This window comes from Oncorhynchus gorbuscha, linkage group LG11 (genome assembly GCF_021184085.1).
Source record: "Oncorhynchus gorbuscha isolate QuinsamMale2020 ecotype Even-year linkage group LG11, OgorEven_v1.0, whole genome shotgun sequence".
Lineage (NCBI taxonomy): Eukaryota > Metazoa > Chordata > Actinopteri > Salmoniformes > Salmonidae > Oncorhynchus > Oncorhynchus gorbuscha.
In genome coordinates this window covers 45,696,459-45,713,043 of record NC_060183.1, presented here as the reverse complement: position 1 = coordinate 45,713,043, position 16,585 = coordinate 45,696,459, and the positions used below count along the sequence as shown (strand labels likewise).

General features: G+C 43.6%; 1 protein-coding gene across 1 annotated transcript; it reads left to right on the top strand.

Annotated features, from left to right (window-relative positions):
* Nucleotides 1-12,988: 12,988 nt before the first annotated feature.
* Nucleotides 12,989-16,585, top strand: cfap53 (cilia and flagella associated protein 53). The gene is made up of 8 exons (XM_046368153.1): nt 12,989-13,474; nt 13,865-14,094; nt 14,198-14,371; nt 14,482-14,785; nt 14,888-15,106; nt 15,228-15,444; nt 15,614-15,716; nt 16,080-16,585. Exons 1-8 carry the CDS (start codon nt 13,400-13,402, stop codon nt 16,321-16,323), a joined length of 1,566 nt encoding a protein of 521 aa, XP_046224109.1. The 5' UTR covers nt 12,989-13,399; the 3' UTR covers nt 16,324-16,585.

Here is a 16,585-nt window from a genome sequence, read left to right as displayed (position 1 = left end):
AAATAATGAACTGCTGTACCTGTATTTATTTAAGTGCACTTCTCTCTGATGACTTGATATGTTGCTTTATGTGAAATATTTATATGACAGCGGAAATGTTTTGATAGATACAGGATGAGTAATTATGTAACAGTAAGTGTTGCTTCTGTCCTTCTCTTCGCCAAAACCAGGGACCTTCTGCACACATCAACAACAGTCTCCGTTACTACGGTGCTTCGAGTCTCAGAACGAGTGACGTCACCGATTGAAACGCTAGCGCTCACCCAAACTAATTTTAACTAGCTATTTCACACCGGCTTTTTTTCTGGCAGCATATAGAAGCACGTTCGATTGTGCGTCAAGAATTCAGCATAGCAAATTTGTATGAAGGTCTGGTTATTAAATGGGTAAATAGTTCAATGGTAATATGGTCTAAAACGCTCTGGTGACAAACGTTTACAATTATCGACATGGCTGGGAGAACCTATTCATTTACATTTACATTACATTTAAGTCATTTAGCAGACGCTCTTATCCAGAGCGACTTACAAATTGGTGCATTCACCTTATGACATCCAGTGGAACAGCCACTTTACAATAGTGCATCTAAATATTTTAAGGGGGGGAGGGGGGGTGAGAAGGATTACTTTATCCTATCCTAAGTATTCCTTAAAGAGGTGGGGTTTCAGGTGTCTCCGGAAGGTGGTGATTGACTCCGCTGTCCTGGCGTCGTGAGGGAGTTTGTTCCACCATTGGGGAGCCAGAGCAGCGAACAGTTTTGACTGGGCTGAGCGGGAACTGTACTTCCTCAGTGGTAGGGAGGCGAGCAGGCCAGAGGTGGATGAACGCAGTGCCCTTATTTGGGTGTAGGGCCTGATCAGAGCCTGGAGGTACTGAGGTGCCGTTCCCCTCACAGCTCCGTAGGCAAGCACCATGGTCTTGTAGCGGATGCGAGCTTCAACTGGAAGCCAGTGGAGAGAGCGGAGGAGCGGGGTGACGTGAGAGAACTTGGGAAGGTTGAACACTAGACGGGCTGCGGCGTTCTGGATGAGTTGTAGGGGTTTAATGGCACAGGCAGGGAGCCCAGCCAACAGCGAGTTGCAGTAATCCAGACGGGAGATGACAAGTGCCTGGATTAGGACCTGCGCCGCTTCCTGTGTGAGGCAGGGTCGTACTCTGCGGATGTTGTAGAGCATGAACCTACAGGAACGGGCCACCGCCTTGATGTTAGTTGAGAACGACAGGGTGTTGTCCAGGATCACGCCAAGGTTCTTAGCGCTCTGGGAGGAGGACACAATGGAGTTGTCAACCGTGATGGCGAGATCATGGAACGGGCAGTCCTTCCCCGGGAGGAAGAGCAGCTCCGTCTTGCCGAAGTTCAGCTTGAGGTGGTGATCCGTCATCCACACTGATATTTCTGCCAGACATGCAGAGATGCGATTCGCCACCTGGTCATCAGAAGGGAGAAAGGAGAAGATTAATTGTGTGTCGTCTGCATAGCAATGATAGGAGAGACCATGTGAGGTTATGACAGAGCCAAGTGACTTGGTGTATAGCGAGAATAGGAGAGGGCCTAGAACAGAGCCCTGGGGGACACCAGTGGTGAGAGCGCGTGGTGAGGAGACAGATTCTCGCCACGCCACCTGGTAGGAGCGACCTGTCAGGTAGGACGCAATCCAAGCGTGGGCCGCGCCGGAGATGCCCAACTCGGAGAGGGTGGAGAGGAGGATCTGATGGTTCACAGTATCGAAGGCTGCCGATAGGTCTAGAAGGATGAGAGCAGAGGAGAGAGAGTTAGCTTTAGCGGTGCGGAGCGCCTCCGTGATACAGAGAAGAGCAGTCTCAGTTGAATGACTAGTCTTGAAACCTGACTGATTTGGATCAAGAAGGTCATTCTGAGAGAGATAGCAGGAGAGCTGACCAAGGACGGCACGTTCAAGAGTTTTGGAGAGAAAAGAAAGAAGGGATACTGGTCTGTAGTTGTTAACATCGGAGGGATCGAGTGTAGGTTTTTTCAGAAGGGGTGCAACTCTCGCTCTCTTGAAGACGGAAGGGACGTAGCCAGCGGTCAGGGATGAGTTGATGAGCGAGGTGAGGTAAGGGAGAAGGTCTCCGGAAATGGTCTGGAGAAGAGAGGAGGGGATAGGGTCGAGCGGGCATGTTGTTGGGCGGCCGGCCGTCACAAGACGCGAGATTTCATCTGGAGAGAGAGGGGAGAAAGAGGTCAGAGCACAGGGTAGGGCAGTGTGAGCAGAACCAGCGGTGTCGTTTGACTTAGCAAACGAGGATCGGATGTCGTCGACCTTCTTTTCAAAATGGTTGACGAAGTCATCTGCAGAGCGGGAGGGGGGGGGGGGGGATTCAGGAGGGAGGAGAAGGTGGCAAAGAGCTTCCTAGGGTTAGAGGCAGATGATTGGAATTTAGAGTGGTAGAAAGTTATTCAAGTAAGTAAGGTAAATACATTTCGAAAATGTAAAAAAAAAAATGTTACAGTGCAGGCTAACGCAAATGAGCTAGCTAGTTGGCTAGCTAGACATACTGTTAAGCGAATTAAATGTCACCAGTTAATGTTACCCAACTTCATATTAGCTAGCTATCTTGATGTATTTATCACTGTAAAAAACAAACTCCAAATGCCATGGAGGAGGGTGAAAGGATCATTTTTAGCAGCCCCAACTTTCAAAGTGAGAGAGTAGGTTATTCTGGATAGGGCAGGTTATTTTGTGTAGTTCCAGTCCCTAGAAGTGAGGACGGAGGTAAAAGAAACATAATATTCAGTGCAATGTAATTTCAGTATAATGAAGTCTGTTTCTTGTGCGTTTTTCTGTCCTCAGATGAAGAGAGCTCTGAAAGCCTGTCTACGGATGTAGAGGTCCCAATGAAGAGCAGTGGTTCTCAGTCCTGGTCCTGGGGACTCAAAGGGGTGCACATTTCTGTTTTTGCCTTCAAATGATCAATTAAGCTTCGAGTGGTATTCATTTGTGATGCTATCCTTGTTATGATCCTGTTATTGTCACATGCTACACATGCACATGTGTGTGCCCATGCATCTATCACTTCAATGTTCTCATGCTTTGTTCTCATGCTTTGTTGTAAGGGATATTATACTTTAGTAATCCACAATGATCTGTTGATGTAAAAGTCTAATAATGACATTATCTTCCATATTCCTACAGATATCTTGTAAATGGAGATTCCTTCAAAACGATTGCCTACAGTTACCGTGTAGGGCACTGCAAGGTTGGGTGACCAGGGCCATCTGGGCCTGCCTCCTGGAGGAATTCAGGTGTGTCAAGGCTACCTGTGTCCTGCGTAACTTCATGAGGATGGACACGAGGACCAGGAGGGAATCTGCAGCTCGCCACCGTGTGCCAGAGGACAAGTCTGCTGCTCTGCAGGATGTTTCAAGGATGGGGTCCAACAATGCAGCAAGAGAGGCATTCAGTGTGCGGGAGATCTTCACCTCCTACTTCTTTGAAGAGGGTTCTGTTCCCTGGCAACATCATAGACTACACTGCACAACCAAAGGCTCTTTTAAGAGCCATCCACATTGCAATAAGAGTATTCTTCCATTTACTTAGCTATGTCAACTGCAGTTATTCAATTCCCAGTTTCTCTCTTTGATTTCTACTTCTCAGGTGATGGTAAGGGTGTGATGTCTGTACAAAAACAAAAACAGGCTATTTTAAGTCATCCATATTGAAAAAAGTTTAAACAATTAGACACCCTATAACCCACACATGTATCAGTATGATTGATGGATTGCGTTGTGCAGTAAGCAGGCTCAGGTGTCCACCTTCAAAGTATAGGCAAGAGGGCCAACCATGGAGAATAGTAAGACAATTCATTATTTCTAGAAATACGGTATATTGTTCGTCCTCGTGTGTCCGTCCATGTTTTTCAGCATAAAGTACTCTGCAGCCACTTAGTGTGGGCACCAGGTAAGGCCACACACAGATTCCTGTTGAATACTCTCTTTAACTACCTTATTTTCTCAACAGTCTCTCTCCTTCACTTCATCCCTCTCTCCCTTCTCCCTATATCCTCTAGGTTATATCAGCTGTGTCAGCGAACCCCTCCCACATCTGAACTGGCTACATAGAGGGCGCAGCATGATCAGAGGTGAGAGCTCACTTTGTCAGGTCAACAGGAATTATTATTGAAGAGATTCTTTACACTGAAATAGAGATTCAGTTGTACCAGAGTTGATGATCCAAGGTCAGTTTTGCATTTCCACCTGATGATTATGATGACTGACAGTGTTAGCAGGTTTAAGCCTTGGGTTTTTAAAATGTTTATTCTATCTCCCCATCTGTCTCTCGTGTGCAGATATGTTTTGATGTGAGAGAGGATGCCAACCCCCAGTCCCGTCATCGCCACCTCACCCTCTCTAAAGATAAACTTTGGGCCGACTGGGAGCCCAAGGCTGGTTAGGAGACACTATTGTGTAATTATGATTAACTGAGAGAAAATTATGGTAGCACTGTGATTCATTAATCATATGCTGCCTTCCCAGCTCCTATGTTCTTACCTCTTTCCCTTTTACACCTCTCTCACCGCCTATTTCTTCCTGTTTTTATAATGCACAACAGATGTGCATTGAACTACAGATTGAACATGTATTTATACTATTACAATTATAATGTTTATAACACTTGGACAATTAACTTCTTTCAATAAAGGGTTTCACATTATCTACTGGTTATAATGAAGTCTTTCATTTGATGAAATACTACACCTATCCTGTGTTTATCAGATCGTTTTATTATTATTATTATTTTCACCTTTATTTAACCAGGTAGGCAAGTTGAGAACAAGTTCTCATTTACAATTACGACCTGGCCAAGATAAAGCAAAGCAGTTCGACAGATACAACGACACAGAGTTACACATGGAGTAAAACAATCATACAGTCAATAATACAGTAGAAACAAGTATATATACAATGTGAGCAAATGAGGTGAGAAGGGAGGTAAAGGCAAAAAAGGCCATGGTGGCAAAGTAAATACAATACAATATAGCAAGTAAATGCAGATGATGGAAATTAGATATTGAGATGAACCGGTTTGAGAATGTACATGATGCATAGGAAGTGGTGTACATTTATAAATATATATATATATTTTTCCGTGTATATGAATTACAAATCAACCTTTAACTAGTTAAATCATGTTTCTAGTCTATTTCATAGTTACAATGTGTAACCATTGATGTCCCAGGACCAAGACTGGTAAACACTGTTGAAGTGTATCATTGTAATACATACATGCAGTGTTAGAGGAAATTATAGTTGAGATGATTAATTATGTATACATTATTGATTAGAACCATTTATGAAAAGTAAAAGTTATTGGTTAAGCTGTTACTGAAAATATAAGCAGAACGAATTAATTGTCTGTGTCTCTTGGGTGGTTAAAGGGGCGCGATGCTATGGCTTTTCATACAGATAACAATGTTTTGGTTGGATTCCATTAGTGGAGAGAAGTATATCTTTTAGACAGGTTGGAATGTAGTTTTATGAGGGGAGTAAAATTATCTCTAGGACTGAATACTACGCTATTGTAAGGATGGGAGAGGGTGTGAAACTGATGACGTCATTTTATGTTCCCTTTCTTTAAAATGTAATGTTCTTTGTATTTTGGGTCAGTACTCTCTGGAATTAAACGCTCTTACCTGGCTTTTAAGACTGGTCTCGATCTACTTCATGCATAATTAATGAACTTACACATCATTAATGAATTAGAAACGAGTGCGAAATTGGTTTTGGCAATTAAAACATAAAGGAATTTAGAATTCCTCTATCATGCAGACACAGCATCATTCAAAGACTGGAATTTTATGCACCTGGTATTGGATATGACTGAAAAATAATCTGACATTCATACCTGAACTGTACCTTTATTTGCCACAGTAGAGTACATGATCAGTGAATATATTAAATGTACAGGCTACAATGTGGGGATCTCATGCATGGGAATAACTACATGTATATATGACCTCTTTGGAACAAAGTTATATTATTCTACTCAATCCATAGGCTTCATTAATGTCATTCAGACAGTTTTGAAGTTGGCTATGATAGCTGAGGTTCAAAGCTAGGTTCTGAACTAATTTGTATACCAAATGTTTTAGGGTCTATTCACAGATCGGCGACAAAGCTATCTACACATCCATAGACATACAGGTATTTTTATCCTCCACTGCACAATAAGCAAGAAAATAGTTAGCTAGCTACATTATTTAATCTATCTGCATTGTACGGCAAATATCAGCAAGGCAAGCTCACAAAATTGTACATTCAATTTGCAGTGAATGTTTTAGCTATATAGATTCTGTACATTCACTGTTTCACAAGACGACAGCCTGGTTTGCTGTTTGTTTCAGGAGTCCCTAAAACATTAAATTACATTTTCATACTCATGTCACAACAACCATAAAGCTAAATCACCCGATACGATTGTCGTAAAAAAAAAAACGTATCTTTTTTACCGCCTCCCAGGCCACATTCGCACCACCCAAAGGCCCCCGCTCTCTCTGCATTCCTTCCATTTAAATTAATGGGAAGCGGTGTTTCACCGCGCGGCACCGCGTGCTAGTGAACGCGGAGCATCTAGTAGGGGTATCTCGAGATCAGGGAACGTTCTCCTGCCCACTCCCAAGCTGTGTTCGAATACTCATACTACCCACACTAATCCTACTATTTGTGACGTGAATTGAGTATATAGTATTCTTATTGGTCATAGTATGGATATATTTAGTATATCCATACTAGTTAGCTAACTACCTAACAATTTACAAGTTCCCCGGATGTCCAACTAAATTCGCCAAAATATGAAGTATACATTTAGAGAGAGATATTTAGAGATAGACCAGACAGATGCTTTTCAACTTTCTTTTGAGAAACTGTACCCATAACATTAGGAACACTGTTGTAATGAACACTTATGAGAATGGTGGGCTGAATTTTCTGGACTTCACTCCTTTAAACAATACTTTTAAGATCAATTGGATAAAACAATTCCTAAGAAGACCCACTTCTATCTGGAATTGTATTCCTCATGTCTTCTCTACTTTTGGTGGCCTTAACTTCATGTTGTTTTGCAATTATAATATTGACAAAGTTCCAGTGAAACTTTCTGCTTTTCATCAGCAGGTTTTCTTCTCATGGTCCTTAATTTATAAACACAAATTTTCTCCACACAGATATTATATATGGAATAATCGGTATATATTGTACAAAAATACTGGTTCCGAAATAATATCCTATTGGTGAGCCAACTGGTAAATGCAGAGGGTCTTTTACTCAGTTATAAGGATTTTTTCACTTTACAAGGTCCCTGTTGTATAGCACACTATATTACTTAGACAACTAATATAAGGACAGGACATGTGACGGGAGTAGCAATTAACGTGGGCATTGTTTAATGGGTTTCACAGGAAGAACATTCCAAGCATTGCAACGTAGGTAAGCAATGGTGGTTACAGGTGCCCTAAAGGGACAAAGCTAGAATATCAATACACAACAGTCCCTGTAACACCTAACGATTTTGCAATTGTTTTAGATGCCATTCCCTCAGGTGTTGCTCTGTTATTCAGGAACTTGTCAAGACCTGACCCCCAGAGCTTACCTTCTATTGACCCTGTTGACTCATCAGTAGGAAAGATTTGTTTATCTTTTGGTCCATTCAACAACAGAGCGATACAAACCTTGTTTCAGCAGGATATTGTATCTATACCTTATGTCATGCCTTATTGGATTGGATTTATTGCCACACACATACCTACTTGTTAACCAAATTAAGGAAGTTTCCTTTAAAAATATTCATAAATATTATCCTGCCAACCACTATATGAAGAAGTTTAAGGAAAACATCAACTCAAATTGCTCCTTTTGTAATGACAGCCCAGAAACAGTGTTGGATCTTTTTTGGTATTCATGTAAGAAAACTGTGGCAAGACATCAGTAGATTTATAATTGAACACATTTATGAAGATTTTACACTATTGTGGAGAGATGTACTCTTGGATTCTTTACATAAGATAGAAATAAGATGAACATTTTTATGTAATTCATTTCATTATTCTTTTGGCCAGATTTCATATACACAAATGTAAATTTACAAACAAAAAAACAATTTCTTACCCTACAAAAATAATTTGGGTAATTGAATTTCTGTATTGATTTGTTGTTAATAAAATATATTTTTTAAAGACACTATTTCCGTACTTTAGGGCCCATAATGCAATTCTTCAAGAAATGGGCGTGGATCCACATCTTTTTCAGATTTCAAGAAAATGGCGGAAAATATGCAGCCAAAGTCCAACAGCGGATACAAATTCATTGCTTTAACTAATTATGACAACAAAATGTTGAGAAATGTAATAAAGTAATGACTTTTCCAATACGTTACCTTACACGCTGACAATCTGTTAGCTACGCTGTCCTTATGAACCACGTAGCATATCATTACAGTAGTATGAACAGGCGTTGTGCCGAAAATCGTTCATTGCTGCGACTTGCTTGCTAGAACTTGAGATTTCTGCTCTTCACTTCGTTGTCAGTTTAGCCTACATTTCATTGATCTTAATAGCAGAAATCATTTTTGTCTGCAGTTTTCGGTTTGGCTATTTGTTTCTAGTGTATGTGGCGGTGGGCGGCTGCCATTGTCGTCCATACCTAAATCCGCAACTGATGTTGTAGTCTATAAATACATATCTTAGCCAAAATTCGTCATATGTCTCATTCGACTAGTATTTTTGAAAGTGTAAGGATAATAATTCAGCCATAGTAATAAAATGTTTATTGCTTGCTAACATGTTACTCCGTCCACTATGTTTAATATAACACACATACATTCATTATTACTTTCGGATGCCTATCCTGACATGAAGTTTGTTCTATAGAAGGTATTTGATTCTGATGTGTGCCAAAGAAAGTATTTGACTCCAGCCACAAAATTAAGGAAATGAATTATTCCATTCTTAGCTAAATTGTATTATCGTTGTGCGTTCTCAATGAACTTTGGGTGCTTTCGTAAATTCGCTCTGGCTATCTACTCCGATTGTGTACCAGTCCAGAGCACAGAATAATGCATGTACGAGTGCTCAGCAGCGGTTGAATATGGCAGACAAAAAAAGCGTCATTAAATTGTTGCCACCAACGCTTTGGACAACATAAAAACTGCCTAACCAGCTCTGCTATGGCGAGTAAAATGGTCAGAGTGGTCACTCTCATTTGTGTCTGGAAGTAGCTAGCCAACATTAGCATGGTGTCAATATGCCTTGTCCATTGTTGTTCTGGTTAGTGTTTATTGGCTTATTTCACTGTAGAGCCTCGAGCCCTGCTCATTAGATCTTATCAAACCTTTCAGTTCCACCACCCACACATGCGATGACATCACCTGGTTTCAATGATGTTTCTAGAGACAATATCTCTCTCATCATCACTCAATGCCTAGGTTTACCTCCACTGTATTCACATCCTACCATACCTTTGGCTGTACATTATACCTTGAAGCTATTTTATCGCCCCCAGAAACCTGCTCCTTTTACTCTCTGTTCCAGACATCATAGACAACCAATTCTCATAGCTTTTAGCTGTACCCTTATCCTACTCCTCTGTTCCTCTGGTGATGTAGAGGTGAATCCAGGCCCTGCAGTGCCTAGCTCCACTCCTATTCCCCGGGCACTCTCTTTTGATGACTTCTGTAACCGTAATAGCCTTGGTTTCATGCATGTTAACATTAGAAGCCTACTACCTAAATTTGTTTTATTCACTGCTTTAGCACACTCTGCCAACCCGGATGTCCTAGCCGTATCGGAATCCTGGCTTAGGAAGACCACCAAAAACTCTGAAATCTCCATCCCTAACTACAACATCTTCAGACAAGATAGAACGACCAAAGGGGGCGGTGTTGCAATCTACTGCAGAGATAGCCTGAAGAGTTCTGTCCTATCCAGGTCTGTACCCAAACAATTTGAACTTCCACTTTTAAAAATCCACCTCTCTAAAAACATGTATCTCACAGTTGCCGCCTGCTATAGACCACACTCTGCCCCCAGCTGTGCTCTGGACACCATATGTGAACGGATTGCCCCCCATCTATCTTCAGAGCTTGTGCTGCTAGGTGACCTAAACTGAGACATGCTTAACACCCCAGCCATCCTACAATCTAAGCTTGATGCCCTCAATCTCACAAAAATGATCAATGAACCTACCAGGTAGTACCCCAAAGCCGTAAACACGGGCACCCTCATAGATATCATCCTAACCAACTTGCCCTCTAAATACACCTCTGCTGTTTTCGACCAAGATTTCAGCGATCACTGCCTCATTGCCTGCATCCGTAATGGGTCAGCGGTCAAACGACCTCCACTCATCACTGTCAAATGCTCCCTGAAACATTTCAGCGAGCAGGCCGTTCTAATCGACCTAGCCCGGGTATCCTGGAAGGATATTGACCTCATCCCGTCAGTAGAGGATGCTTGTTTTTTTTTAAATGCCTTCCTCACCATCTTAAATAAGCATACCCCATTCAAGACATTTAGAACCAGGAACAGACATAGCCCTTGGTTCTCTCCAGACATGACTGCCCTTAACCAACACAAAAACATCTTATGGCGTTCTGCATTAGCATCGAACAGCCCCCGTGATATGCAACTTTTCAGGGAAGATAGAAACCAATATACACAGGCAGTTAGAAAAGCCAAGGCTAGCTTTTTCAAGCAGAAATTTGCTTCCTGCAACACAAACTCAAAAAAGTTCTGGGACACTGTAAAGTCCATGGAGAATAAGAACACCTCCTCCCAGCTGCCCACTGCACTGAGGAGAGGAAACTCTGTCACCACTGATAAATCCACTATAATCCACTACAGCTGGCGATGATTTCCAACTGGCTACCCCTACCCCGGTCAACAGCACTCCACCCCCCACAGCAACTCGCCCAAGCCTTCCCCATTTCTCCTTCTCCCAAATCCAGTCAGCTGATGTTCTGAAAAATCTGCAAATCTGGACCCTTTCTTTCTAAAGCTATCTGCCGAAATTGTTGCAACCCCTATTACTAGCCTGTTCAACCTCTCTTTCGTGTCGTCTGAGATTCCGAAAGATTGGAAAGCTGCCGCGGTCATCCCCCTCGTCAAAGGGGGTAACACTCTACACCCAAACTGCTACAGACCTATATCTGTTCTACCATGTCTTTCGAAAGCCAAGTTAACAAACAGATTACCGACCATTTTGAATCCCACCGTACCTTCTCCGCTATGCAATCTGGTTTCAGACCTAGTCATGGGTGCACCTCAGCCACGCTCAATGTCCTAAACGACATTATAACTGCCATCGATAAGAGACATTACTGTGCAGCCGTATTCATCGACCTGGCCAAGGCTTTCGACTCTGTCAATCACCACATCCTCATCGGCAGACTCGATAGCCTTGGTTTCTCAAATGATTGCCTCGCCTGGTTCACCAACTACTTCTCTGATAGAGTCCAGTGTCAAATCGGAGGGCCTGTTGTCCGGGCCTCTGGCAGTCTCTATGGGGGTGCCACAGGGTTCAATTCTTGGGCAGACTCTCTTCTCTGTATACATCAATGATGTCGCTCTTGCTGTTGGTGAGTCTCTGATCCAATTCTATGCAGACCACACCATTCTGTATATTTCTGGCTTTTCTTTGAACACTGTATTAACAACCCTCCAGACGAGCTTCAATTCAATACAACTCTCCTTCCGTGGCCTCCAACTGCTCTTAAATACAAGTAAAACTAAATGCATGCTTTTCAACCGATCACTGCCTGCACCTGCTCGCCCGTCCAGCATCACTACTCTGGACGGTTCTGACTTAGAATATGTGGACAACTACAAATACCTAGGTGTCTGGTTAGACTGTAAACTCTCCTTCCAGACTCACATCAAACATCTCCAATCCAAAGTTAAATCTAGAATTGGCTTCCTGTTTCTCAACAAAGCCTCCTTCACTCATGCTGCCAAACAAACTCTCGTAAAACTGACCATCCTACCGATCCTCGACTTTGGCGACGTCATTTACAAAATAGTCTCCAATAACCTACTCAATAAATTGGATGCAGTCTATCACAGTGCCATCCGTTTTGTCACCAAAGCCCCATATACTACCCACCATTGCGACCTGTACGCTCTCGTTGGCTGGCCCTCGCTTCATACTCGCAGCCAAATCCACTGGCTCCATGTCATCTACAAGACCCTGCTCGGTAAAGTCCCCCCTTATCTCAGCTCGCTGGTCACCATAGCATCTCCCACCTGTAGCACACGCTCCAGCAGGTATATCTCTCTGGTCACCCCCAAAACCAATGATTTCTTTGGCCGCCTCTCCTTCCAGTTCTCTGCTGCCAATGACTGGAACAAACTACAAAAATCTCTGAAACTGGAAACACTTATCTCCCTCACTAGCTTTAAGCACCAGCTGTCAGAGCAGCTCACAGATTACTACACCTGTACATAGCCCATTTATAATTTAGCCCAAACAACTACCTCTTCCCCTACTGTATTTATTTTGCTCCTTTGCACCCCATTATTTCTATTTCTACTTTGCACATTCTTTCACTGCAAATCTACCATTCCAGTGTTTTACTTGCTATATTGTATTTACTTCACCACCATGGCCTTTTTTTGCCTTTACCTCCCTTATCTCACCTCATTTGCTCACATTGTATATAGACTTATTTTTCTATTGTATTATTGACTGTATGTTTGTTTTACTCCATGTGTAACTCTGTGTTGTTGTATGTGTCGAACTGCTTTGCTTTATCTTGGCCAGGTCGCAATTGTAAATGAGAACTTGTTCTCAACTCGCCTATCAAGTAAAAAAAAAATGGTGCTCGACTGCCGTTGTAAGGTCAGAACGCTCAAACCCTACTCCTCCTACGCCTAGCGTCCAGTGTGCGCTCCGAGAGCGAAACGCTCTGACTTTACAAACGGACAATGACAACGCTCTGAATTTACGAGCGGACTCTGGCACTCAAGGTTGGATTTAAGAACACACCCGAAGTCAAGTCGTAAAATGTCTAACTAGTCATTTGTTACGCTAACTAGCTAGCAAGAGGTTGCATAGCAACAGCATCAACTTCCGGTAGACTGGCGAAGAGCTAGTACGCTCAACTGAAAGGATACTGTTCCGTTTACAGTATACTAAAATTAACTTATAGTATGTAGTATATACTCATTAAATATGTAGAATACAGTATGTTAGTATGGGTATTCGAACACGGCGCCAGTGATCAACTCCTGCAGCATGTTTTGTAGTTGTCATGGTAACAATTTACTAGTTCCGTCAACAAAATCGCTGGAGAGACTCCTCATCAAGGTCCATGAAACAGTTGGGAAACTTGATGGGATGCAGGACAAATAGAAGTATCTGGCTGGGAAGAAGCTTGTTTTGTATCCAAGTATGTTGGCCAGTCAGACTAGAAATAAACCACAATGTCGCGAGTTTACGGGACCAACACCTCATTCAGTGGCTGTGGTAAGTTCAGCACAAACTCTGTGGCTAGTTAACGTTAGTATCCTAGCTAGTAAGAAACCTACCGCAAGCTAACGTTAGCTAGCTAACGTTAATACGCGTCACTACATGTTGTACATTGCTAAACAAACATATTGTTTTGTAAAATTAGAGAGTAAGCATATCTAGCAATTATTTTTTAAATGTTTTCTTTTCCTGACCCGAGTTGTAGGAAAACTGGCCCCTAGTTGTACTGTAGCCAGATAGATTCCCGTGTGACAGTTCTGTACAATGTTTTACTTAAAGCAAATAACTACAGTAGGGCCTGGAGTTTTCCCTGGCCAGGTCACTTGGTCAGGAGAATCTGCTGCCTCCCATAAACATAAGTACTAAACCCTCACCAACCTTTTCCAGAGGGCAAGGTTCCCATCATCCAGGCCTCCAGACTACCTCATCCTGGAGAGAAGGAAACAGGAGGAGGCCCGGGACAAGGTGTTGGAGTTCACCAAGTACCAGAACACCTGTGACCTTAAGACGCGCTGGGAGAAGAACTCTGACCGGCGCATTGTGTTGGGAACCATTGAGAGACGGGTCAAAGATGCCATTGGGCAGTATCAGATGACCATCAATGAGAGGAGGGATAGGTCTGTGACAAATCTTTCGGTTGAGTTCCTATAACTGCTGATCATATTTTAATAGAGGTATTTCAATTGCTCCATGTCTGTCTATCACCCCTGTCTCCCTTAGACTGCATGATATGTTGGAGGCAGAGGAGAAGGAACTGCTGAGAGAAATGGAGACCAAGAAGGAGACAGTACTGGAGAGACAAGCCAAGATGCGAGAGAGAGCCAAGTTACTGCGAGAGAGGAGGGAGAGTGAAAGACTAAGTGTGGTTGAAGACAAGCTTGAACAGCTATTCAGGTAGAGATAACACCTAAAGGGAGGTTCTACAAGACAATGTTGCAGCTTTCTTTTCTATGTGTGTGTTCAAACCTCTATACAAATAGATTTTTTAAATGGACCAATTTCAGAGAGCAGAGTGAGGAGCTCCGGACTGAACAGACTCGGCGCAGGCAGGACGAAATTTGCACAGAGCGGGCTGCGCAGCTATGTACACGGCAGGTGACGCAGCGGCAGAAAGAGGAGGAGGAGCAGCTCTTTGCTCAGCTGTGGGAGAGCGACCGGCGAGCCAAGGAGGAGCGGGAGGTCCAGGATGCGCAGAGGCAACGCCAGAGTAACTTGCAGCAGCTGGTCTACCTGCGCGTCCAGATGGAGGCTGCCGAGCAGCAGAGAGAACAGGCCAAGCAGCTCAAAGAGGAAGAGGCCCTGCTACTGGTAGGCGAATTCAGCCTGTAACTGAGATGCTTCTCTCTGTGTGGGTTTCTGCTTTGTGATCACTAATTGAGCCCTCTCTGTTTTTCTCTGTGTGTGTCCCAGAGGGAGCAGAGAGAGATGCTGCATCTGGAGGAGCAGAGAGAGCACCGTCATAAGCTCCAGGGTCAGGAGAGCCGGCGCAGGCTGCTCGACCACTCTCTGAGGCTGAAGATGAAGCGCCAGGCCAGGGAGCAGCAGGACGAGCTGGCCTTGGACATGAGCATGCTCGAGCAGCTGCTGACGGAGGAGAGAGATGAGAAACAGGGCAAGGTCACGAGGAAGGTGGGAAAGTGGAGTCGTATTAGCATGTTAAATTACCACATTGTCACTATTTGGCACACAAAGAAATCTTATGAAACTACAAGAGGCAGATGATAACTGACTGAGCGTGTGTGTACCACAGCTTGAACTGCGAGAGGAGCAGAGTAGGTACCAGCAGTACCTGGCCGATCAGCTTGAGGAGCAGAAGAGACAGGAGGTGGAGACAGAGAAGCTGATCGAGGCAGAGCTAAAGCAGACCTGGGCCCGGAGGGCAGAGCAGTGTCACAAAGAGAAACAAGCCAGGGATAGGCTGATGAAGGATGTGATGGACACACGCCGCCTGCAGATCCAGGAGAAATGTAAGAAAGCGGAAGAGAGGGAAGCAGATCTGTCACTTGGGCAGGTCCTCTGTGACAGTGAAGTTGATTTACAGTTTACAATGAATCGTTTATATCACAAGTCATATTTTAAATGGGATGTGGTCTCATGGTGTGTGTGTGTGCTTGTGTATTTGTGCTTCTTCTTTAGTGGATTTGAACAAGCAGAAACAGGCTCAGCTGGCCGAGGAGAGAGACGAGCTAAACAAAACCATACAGGAGAACAAACTGCTGGATGAGAGAGAGAAAACTCGGTATGTGTAACGGATGTGAAACGGCTAGCTAGTTAGCGGTGCTGTGCGCTAAATAGCGTTTCAATCGGTGACGTCACTTGCTCTGAGACCTTGAAGTAGTGGTTCCCCTTGCTCTGCAAGGGCCGCGGCTTTTGTGGAGCGATGGGTAACGATGCTTCGTGGGTGACTGTTGTTGATGTGTGCAGAGGGTCCCTGGTTCGCGCCCGGGTATGGGCGAGGGGACGGTATAAAGTTATACTGTTACATATGCATAGTGTGATCAAAGATTCTGACATGCGTCCTCTCACAGAAATACACAATCATTTGACCCTTTTTCACACACAGCAGTAGTCTTCACAATAATACTCTGCTTTCCTCTCCTAGTCTGAGACAGGGCTGTCAGGAGTTCCAGACAGACCTGCTGGCCCAGATGATGTACCAGCAGCAGTTGCGTGATGAGGGGAGATCTCAGACAGAGCAGGAGCACCAGCAAGGCCTGGTCTACCAGGAGCAGTACAACAGGAAGATGCAGGAGATCCTCTCCAGGTCTACCTCACACACCAGGGCTGTCCACCCCTTCAGGAGAACCTCTTCCACTAACCCACAGGGACAGTTTAGCTTAGAGTAACCTAGCATGTGAAGTAAAGCAAATGCATTTATGGCCTGGCTCGACAGGGAACACATACTTTCGTAATTCAGACAACATACACAAAAACGAATCTCTAAAAACCATACACCCACACGCCTGATCCTGTCTTACCTCACAAACATACATCTCCGGCAAGTGCTTTATGTGTAATCATCTTAAGACAAATCCGAAATTAGCTGTCCCAAGTTTTTCAGAAAATGGCTAATGGATATTAAATGCAAATAAAATAAGTTGAATCATA

Coding starts and splice junctions, on each gene's coding strand:
- cfap53 (XM_046368153.1), top strand. CDS start 13,400: ATGTTGGCCAGTCAGACTAGAAATAAACCACAATGTCGCGAGTTTACG. Junction 15,445..15,613: donor CCTGCAGATCCAGGAGAAAT/GTAAGAAAGCGG, acceptor CTTCTTCTTTAG/TGGATTTGAACAAGCAGAAA. Junction 15,717..16,079: donor GATGAGAGAGAGAAAACTCG/GTATGTGTAACG, acceptor TTCCTCTCCTAG/TCTGAGACAGGGCTGTCAGG.